Below are 9,778 nucleotides of genomic sequence, written 5' to 3'. Positions count from 1 at the left end.
ATATATTAGCATGGATCGAGGACTGGGTAACTAATAAAGCACAGAGAGTTGGTATAAAGGCCTTATTTTCAACATAGCGAATTGTCACCTTTGAGGTGCCACATGATTAGTAATAGGACTACAATTATTTATGTTTATATTAGTGATTTAGATGAAGAAAATGAATGTACTATTGCCAGGTTTGCAGATGACATAAAAGTAGGTGAGAAGGCAAGTGTGAAAATGCTATAAAGAGGGAGGTAGACAGGTGAAGTGAAAATTTGGCAGATGGAACATAATGTGAGAAAATGGGAGGTTAGGCATTTCAGCTAGAAGAAGAGGAACTAAATATTATTTAAGTTGGGAAAATCTTAATGAAGCTAGAGCACAAAGATTTTGGAGTACCCGTACATAAATTATAAAATGCTAGCATACAACTTTAGCACACAATAAGGCAAATTAAATGTTGGCCTTTATTTCAAAGGAAATGACATAAAAATAAGGAATCTTGCTAAAACTTTACAAGGCACAAATAAGGCCATACCTGGAGTACTGTGAACAGTTTTGGTCCCTTATTTAAGGAAAAATATACTGATGTTGGAGGTAGTTCAGATAATGTTCACGAGATTGATCCTGGGTATAGAAGGATTGCTAATGAAGAGAGGTTTAGTAAATTGTGCCTGGAATCATTGAAGTTTAGAAGAATGAGAGGTAACCTTATTGAATTGTACAAATTTTTTATGGGTTTTGACAGAGCAGGTGAGAGGGTAAGAAGGTGAGGAATTTCTTCTCTCAAAGGGTAGTGAATCTGGAATTCTTTGCCACAAAGGCTGTACAGTTTGGGCTATTAAGTGTAGAGTCAAAAGATGTGGTGCTGGAAAAGCACAGCCGACCAAGCAGCATCCAAGGAGCAGGAGAGTCGACGTTTCGAGCTTCATTCCTGATGAAGAGCTTATGCTCGAAATGTCAATACTTCTGCTCCTCGGATGCTGCCTGACTGGCTGTGCTTTCCCAGCACCACACTTTTTGATTCTGATCTCCAGCATGTGCAGTCCTCCCTTTCTAGTAGTTCTACCATTCAAGGCTGAAATGGATAGATTTTAATTAGGCAAGGAACAAAGGTTTATGGCAAAAGGCAGGAAAATGGAGTTGTGGATTATCAGATCAGCCATTATCTCATTCAGTGGCAGAGCAGGCTTGATGGGCTGAACAGCCTACTTCTGATCCTGTGTGTTATCATCTAATGATCACATGTACATTGGTAGTTCTCGAAGGTGACTCACCAATATTGTTTTAAGGCCACTGAGGGTTTGGCAATAAACACAGGCCTTGCCAGTGATGTGCACATCCCAGGAATTAATTAATTAAAAATGTATTAAACTAGAAATGGCTCATGTGACGCATATACACCTGGCTGAGTGGTATGGTTTTATATATTACCTAAATTGATTAGAAATATTGTCATACAGAAAAATTCCTTAAAATATCAACTGATGCTGTTCAGGTTGGGACAAGGGAAATAATTGTTTTGTGCCTGCAGGGAGCATTCTCATCTGACTCTAAAGGTTTGGATACAGTCCCTATTTTAGAAATTTGAACACATCAGCTGGGCTTTTAGAATTCAAAGCAGTAGATATAGAATGCTGCACTGTCAGGACTGTTCAACTTTCTTTAACTAAGAAGCTCTTCCATTTTCAACAGAAAGTAAAACATTTGTGGGTAGCAAAGGCATTGTCTTGACCTGACTAACATTTAGTCCTGAACTAATATCATTAAAAATGATTATCTGTGTAGTTTATACATTTTGATATTAGGCTTCTCTGCAGCAAAAAACTCACTACACTTAGAAAGATGTCCAAGAGGGTGCCAGAGTTGCAGCACAACATCAGGCCTCTTGACTGCAGCTCATCTACTCTGTTTGCTTACACTGGTTTCTTCCTTTAATCTACATACCTCCTATGGAGTGTGAACTTGTGCAGCTCGGAGATCAGCATGGAGGAGAATGAGCCCAGCATATGGGTGTTGGAGCCATCGTGGGGAGAGTGAGCCCAAAATGCTGCCATCTGTCCCCATGATGGCTCCATCTCCCATATGCTGGGCACCTGCGGCGGTGGCAAGAGCAGACAACCCAGATCTCCTGGTATCTGTAGCAAATGCAGGGGAGATTGAATCTACCTTCTCGAGAGAGCTTGGTCGTGGAGGCAGTGGCAGCGATGGCATCATGACTTTGTTGGGTCTGGAGCGTGACAGCGGCTGGGAGGCCTGGATCAGGACTTTGACAGTTGGAGTTTGAGCCCAAAGTGAGAAGAACAAGCCCAACACAGTGCTGAGGGAGGTCCCCCCATATCTGCGCCGGCAGTAATAGTGGGCCAAAGTGGAGGAGATTGAGCCTTTGTAGGGAGTGTGAGCTCAGCATGGCTAAGCATTTAAGAAGGACTGATGAATTCAAAGGACTGTGATGCCTATCTTTTGACTTTGTTCCTTTATTTTTCTACTTTGTATCTAAAAAGGCACTAGGAATGGCAATGTTGTATACTTTTCAAAGTACTCATGTACTTCTGTACTTGAGTATCCATGACAATAAAATCTAATTCTAAGTTCTTCAGTTGCTGTAAAGCACTTTGAGATTTTATAATGTCAGTTAAAATGATACCTTAATCCATATTTCACATGGATTTGTAATTTAAGAATAATCTCCAGCCCTACTGTGTTAATGAAAGTTTACAGAAACCATCTTACATATAGATTATCTGCAGAGTTGAACAGATACCAGTGGCATAGGTCGTGCATGACCTGCATAAAAAAACTTAAAAGAAGAGTGTCATAGTATATAAAAGGAATATAGTATTGAAAATGTATTTAAGTATTGTCACTTTTTGGTGAAAGTGACTCTTCAGTCATTATAGGGTCAATATATTTGTAATAAAATCATGTATGAAAATTGTCAATTTATTAGAGATTTTCAGTCACTTGACAAAAGTCAGGAAATGAAATATCACAGAAAGAGAGCTCTGAAACAATGTGTTCTCAATGACTAGAGAAATATAATATTTTCATGTTTTCCTTTGATCAAGTATTAGACCTACTGTGGAGGTTTCAATTGTCCATTGAGTCAGTCACACATGTTTTAGCTAACCTGATCCTCAAAGCACCTCGCTTACTTTTTTCTCTGACCAAAGCATGATAATTACAAGATGGTCATTGAACAACTAACAAGTAGGCAAAGGTTCAGCCTAATGGATTGGGTTTTGGATGTTAGCATCGATTGTGGATTTGTTAACAGATAGAAAACAGTTAAACATGGAAAAAAAGTCATGGAACTCTGCAAAGATGTGTACTTGTGCATCAGCTCAAGGACAATTAGGGACAGGCAATAAATGCTGGTCAGCTAGCAATGCTCACATCCCACAAATGAATCAAAAAACAAGCTGTTTATGATCTACATCATTGACTAAAGTGAAAGGACTGAATGTAATGTGATGCCACTTACTTGAATAAGCTCCAACAACATTCAAGAAGCTTGATACCATCCAAGACAGAGTAATTTGATTGGCACTACATCCAAAAATATTCAGTCCCTTGACCACCAAAGCTCAGTAGTGGCAGTATGCACCATCTACAAGATGCACCAGAGAAATTTACCAAGGCTCTTTAGACAGCACGTCTCAAACCCATAACCACTACCATCTAGAAGGACAAGCGCGGCGGATACATGGGAACACCAGTACTTGTAAGTTCCCCTCCAAGCCACTAAACATCCAGTCTATATCATTGATACCTTCAGTGTTGCTATGTTGAAATCCTGGAACTCTTTCCCTAATGGCACTGCGGATGTAACCATACCCAATGGACTGCAGCAGTTCAAGAAGACAGCCCACCACCACTTTCTCAATGGCAACTAGGGACGGATAATAAATAATGACCTAATAATAATTGGATCCAATTCTTACGCAAGAAACTTTGGCAAGGAATTGCATCTGCCATAAAGTAAATTTCTCCTTCGTGGACTTTAGTGACAAGTTAATGTAGGATAAGGACTTCCCACCCTGCAAACATTTGACATTATTTCCAAACATCTACCTTACAGTTTGTTCCTGAATCTCTCACATGGGCTTTAAGAAGCCCTTCAATTATATGCTTAGGGACTTGAAGTCATGAACAAAAACCGAATAAACATATGCCACAAGCTTAATCTGCTTTGGCTTTTTACCCTCAACCTTTCAAAGACCACAACAACCATATGGTCCTACAACACATTTATAAAATAACAAGTTTACATTCAAGTTGACATTCGCCTGACCTCATAAGGAGTAAACAAATACATAATTGGAATAGGCAGTACACTTTGGTCACCGCACTATAGGAAGGATGTGGAAGCTTTGGAAAAGGTTCAGAGGTGATTTACTAGGATGATGCCTGGTATGGAGGGAAGGTCTTATGAAGAAAGGCTGAGGGACTTGAGGCTGTTTTGTTAGAGAAAAGAAGAGGTGATTTAATTGTGACATATAAGATTATCAGAGAGTCAGATAGGGTGGACAGTGAAAACATTTTTCCTCAGATGGCAATGGCTGGCACGAGGGGACATAGCTTTAAATTGAGAGGTGATAGACATTGGACAGATGTCAGAGGTAGTGTAGTTTCTTTACTCAGAGAGTAGTAGGTGTGTGGAATGCCCTGCCTGCAACAATAGTAGACTCGTCAATTTTGAGAGCATTTAAATGGTCATTGGATAAACATATGGATGAAAATGGAATAGTATAGGATAGGTAGGCTTCAGATTGCTTCCACAGATTGATGCAATATCGAGGCCAAAGGGCCTGTACTGCACTGAAATGTTCTATGTTCTATGCACACTTTTTATCTTCCACTCAAAAGTTTGGAAATCGTAAAATCAGGCAAAACTCTAATAATTTAGATTTGTGGGTACCTATTATACCATTGTAATCAATTGGTTAGTCTATAATTCAGGATAAAGAATAGAACACATCAGATTCATGGCAATTCCACCAACGTAATAACTTCTACAAAAACAATTACAGTAATGCTTTGAAGAGTTTTGAATGAAAGAAACAATTTCACTTACAGGATATGATACTCATTTCAAGAACTTGAATTTACAGCTGTGAACAAGTACTTCCAGTTCAAAAGAATCCTTGCCCAAATCACAAGATGTTTAAACATCCTGGAAGAGGACAGGTGACATTTTACTGTTAGAGGCTGCTTTTGAAGGAATGAGATCTAAGTTGCAAAATGGTGTTCTAAAGTTGCTGCTATTGCAAATTATTCTGGGTTTTAGATTTCAGTTTTAGTTAGTCTAATATTCTTGGTGTCTTTACAAACACACTCATTTTGTTAAGCTAAAAAAGGAAAACACCAATTATTTTCAGTTGTACCACACTATCATTGAAAGAAACCACCTTGTGCTGCATATTTATCAATTCTAGAACCACTGACATACTAAAGCTTGTGTAGCAGCCAACAGTACTGGAATAATGGCCTCCATCATGCTGTAATTGAAGAATAAGTAATCATCATTAATGGATAAAGGCTGGATTTTCTTATATTTGTACTGCTAATTAAATTGCTAACTTCCTTTTTGAAAAAGACTATGAGAATGCTGTAGAAATGGAAGAGGAAACACGTCTCCAGCTTCTTATCCCAGCCATGACCAACCTTGCACAGAAAACATAGATGTGTTAATGAATGATATATTACTCATTTTAAAATAAAATGAGCATAATGAGATATTCCGTTATTCTAAAGTGAAACATCATCTATGCATAGAAATATACAACTAAATTAATCATTATCTGATTGGATTTCAATAACTACTTCTAAGTAATGTGCTGGGGTGGTCCCATAGAGACAATAAAATCATGCATCTGAATCCTGAAAGCAGATGAACTGTGGTCCTGCACCTGGTTGAATTTAGGTCAATGTAAAGGTGTCAGTTTCATTACTGTTAGTCAGCATTTTCTGTAAATGTGGAAACTTGAGGTCAAGAGAGTCAGTCAGGGACCTCTGTTCAGGTTTTGGCAGTTCTTAAGAGACAGTTAATCAGGGATTATCGTTGGTTGTAAAAGCTTTACATGCTTTACATCAAGTAAGGAAGAGGTTTCCTGTCCAAGTGCAGGGTTTTGGATTCAGTTTGAATTCTGTCTTGTTCTTCTAATAAGTATAACTTCTGTGTATTTTGTTTGTTACTTAAACAGTTTTAAGTTATTAAATCAATTATACTTGATACATAATAAAATCCAGTATCGTTTAGTAATGTATAGTTTGAAGGAATTCATTTAAAACTTCATGAGCTCACCCAAATTGAACTAATCTAAAATTATTGATTAATTTATTGCCACATGTACCACGTTTATGAGCAGTATGGACAGATCATTGGAAGCAAGGATGTAAGGATCAGAGGTTGTAAAAAGACTTAGACAGAGACATACAGTTTATATTGCACAGGGCGTGCACTAGGTTAGCAAGATCAGCATTATTTGAGGATAGACAGCCCATACATCAGTCTAATAACAGATGGGAAGGAGCTGCTGCATGTGTTCAGGCTTCTGGATCTTCTGCTTGATGCAAGACGTTGTGGGAGATCATTACCAGGCTGCGATGGGTCTTTGATGATGTTGGCAGCCTTTCTACGGCAGAAGGTGTGTAAGTGGAGTACATGGATGGAAGGTTGGCTTCTGTGATAGTCTGGGCTGTGCACAAAATCTTTTCTAGTTTCTTACGGTCCTGGGCAGATCAGTTGCCTTACCAGGCTGTTACACATCTGATGATAATGCTTTCATTGGTGCATCTGTGGAAGTTGGTGAGGGTCCTTCTAGACATGCCAAATTTCCTGGGCCACCTGAAGAAAAAGAGGCTTTGTTGTGCCTTCTTGACTGTTACGTCTATGTAGGATGTTGAGAACAGGTTGTCGGTTATTGTCACTCTGAGGAATTTGATGCTCTCTACTCTCTCAACCTCAGCTTCATTGATGTAGATGGGGACATGTTTTCTTCCAAACTTTCTGAAGTCAATTATCAGTTATTAGTTTTGCCGACATTGAGAGAGAGGTTATTCACATTGCACCATACCACCAAGCCCTTTATTTCCCTTCTGTATTTTGACTCATCGTTGTTAGATATCCATTCTACTATGGTGGTGTCATCAGCTAACTTGTAGATGGCATTCATTCAGAATTTGGCAACCCATTCATGGGTGACAGGGAGTATAGTAGGGGGCTGAGGATGCATCTTTGGAGGGGGGGGGGGGGCTCCAGTTTTGAGTGTTATTGTGGAGGAGTTGAGTTACCTATCTTCACTGATTGCGGTCTGTGGGTCAGAAAGCTGAAGGTCCAGTTGCAGAGGGTGGAGCTGAGACCAATGTTATGGTGTTTTGAGATCAGCCTGGAGGAGGTAACGGTGTTGAAGGTGGAGCTGTAGTCAATGAGCAGGAATCTGACACAGGTGTCCTTGTTGTCCATATGTTCTAGGAATGAGAGCAGGGCTAGGGATATGGCATTGGCTGTGGACCCGTTACATCGGTCGGCAAATTGTAGGGGATTGAGGCAAGCTGGGAGACTGGAGATGATGTGGGCCATGATCAGCCTCTCTTTATCTAATCTATCTAAACTCTCTTTTAAAACTACAGTTCTGCATGTGTCAGGTGTGTTATGTATTGTTTAAAATAATTATTAGATTAATCAAATCACTATAATTTATTAATTATTTAAACAGTCTATTTAAGTGTCAGCTTGCTCACAATGACTAAACCAAACAAAATCAACATCAAGGTATATTACAGGCTGGATGTTACAAAGATATGCGTGACATTAAAGCAAAACAGGTAGAGAAGAGATGGGGACATTTTTACCCATGTAAATGTTCATGTGCTTACATGTTTAGAATTGAGTTGCACAGGTACATTGATACTCTAATGGGAGACTGACTACATGAAGTATTTCAAAAACACATATTCATATGCATTATACTGTTCAGAAGACTGTAAACAAGTCATTTTTCATTCAAAATAAACATTAATTTCTCCAGAAGGTTTTGGGCTGAAGCCATCTTATCTGTGACATTCTCTTCTTCTTGATTGCATGTTCATTTAAGTTTCTCAGATCACCTAAATACTTAGTTATCATCTTAAATTATCATCTGTAGTAGCATAGGAAAATCCCAGGAATGCACTTGTTGTTGTTGGGCTGTTCATAGTAGAGTCAGGAATGCGTCCCACAGAATTAGGGACAATTTCTTCAGTGAATTCGGGATCAAAATGCTGGAGGTCACCAGGGCCTGCCTGAAAAAAAAACAAAGAAACTGTGAAGTTAGTTTTTGCTCAATGTACTTGTCAAATGTAAAAATTTCAGAAAAGTTGGTAAATTTATTTATTTTATCCTGTGTTTATTCAGTGTGGTGCAGCTTTTCTGGTGGTGAAAATGCTTTAAGTGTCTATACAATGCCATAGTAAAGCTCACAGAATTGGCCTGCTAAACCTTAAAATATTAGTGAAAAATGCACTTTTACATGATCATGGTTTTCCTTCATGATTCCCCACTCCTATTTCCCTTCACAAATGCACTTTACCTCACCTTGAATTATATGCAATGTAAAGTTTTTGAAGAGATCCTGTAAGTGAGACCTTGGAATGAAATGAAGTCTGAAGTTAAGCCCTTCCCAGACCTTAGGCAGCAAGAAGTGCAAAACCTTTCTTTATATCAACATTGCTACTCCCCAAACAATTCCACACAATTCCAATTTTCCTAGCAGTTGAAATAATGGGCAGGTTCTGGCCTGTCAGACACGCCATCACCTACTGATTCTAATCACACATTAAATTAACATAAACAGTAATTTTGTCTGTATAAAAACCTCAACTAACTTCCATCACATCCATTTATACACTTATTACAGATTTCCAATAGTTGGGAAAATATTATTCTCACTGTGGAATTTTTGTTCGAAGTGAGAAGGTATAATACATTGTATTTTCACTAAAGTCTTCTTGACCAAAATCAAACAGATTGACATGAGTTTCATTTACTTTTCAAACTTTACGTGGAAGGTAACAAATGATCTCAGCCCATTCCATGCAGTTCCTACTACAAGTAACTAAACGGCACCCTAGATGTGATGACCTGATTCAAGAGGAAAGGTATGCCCCATCCCACACTCAAGAACAACACCCATCTTCCCCTTGTGCAATACTGATCAAACTGAAATGCACCTATCTAACTACTTCCATATTTAATGTTAGTAGGTACCTGTGCTTTAATCATAAACCATCACTTGTGATTTTATGAAAATGTAAGCAGATTTTAATGCAGCATTGCATTCTCTTGTGAAACACATAGACACACAAAACAAAAATGTATAGCTCCACAAATATAAAAACCAACAGAAACCAGAAAGCTTACCACATTGGGATTGTATGGTGGGGTAATTCTCTTGTGGTAGATATCCTCCCAATTAATGGATGAAAAAAATGCATGTTTTTTTATATCAAGCTGTGTCAGGAGAAAATACAATGAAGTTAGTTGAGTAAGGTCATTTGTTCATGTTTCATTCTAAAGCTTGACATGAATATGATTTTTGGACTTATAAAATATGATTAGGGCTGATACTGACCACTTTGTGTCTGCTCATTGTTAAAAGCAGAACAGATAACAATGATTGATGGTTAGGGTTAGTTATTATAAACTGAATTGTAAACTCATATATGTAATGAATGGGTTGTGGCATTCTTCAAGAATCACAATCTACTTGCTTGTAAAGTGCCAGAAAGTACCAAAAATTTCTCTTAAAGA

The 9,778-nt window shown here is 38.4% G+C and overlaps 1 protein-coding gene across 3 annotated transcripts in view; it reads right to left on the bottom strand.

Moving 5' to 3' along the window:
* Positions 1–7,672: 7,672 nt before the first annotated feature.
* Positions 7,673–9,778, bottom strand: part of sgk2a (serum/glucocorticoid regulated kinase 2a) — a 45,843-nt gene continuing 43,737 nt past the window's right edge. For all 3 annotated transcript variants that reach the window (XM_072556380.1, XM_072556382.1, XM_072556379.1), the window contains exons 12-13: positions 9,389–9,478; positions 7,673–8,271 (exon numbers count right to left, since the gene is read on the bottom strand). In XM_072556380.1, coding sequence (XP_072412481.1) covers positions 8,113–8,271; positions 9,389–9,478 — 249 coding nt within the window. In that variant the 3' untranslated portion in view covers positions 7,673–8,112. The remainder of the gene's footprint in view (positions 8,272–9,388; positions 9,479–9,778) is intronic.

The sequence above is a fragment of the Chiloscyllium punctatum genome, chromosome 37 (genome assembly GCF_047496795.1).
Source record: "Chiloscyllium punctatum isolate Juve2018m chromosome 37, sChiPun1.3, whole genome shotgun sequence".
Taxonomy (NCBI): Eukaryota; Metazoa; Chordata; class Chondrichthyes; order Orectolobiformes; family Hemiscylliidae; genus Chiloscyllium; species Chiloscyllium punctatum.
This window is presented reverse-complemented; position numbering and strand designations above follow the sequence as displayed.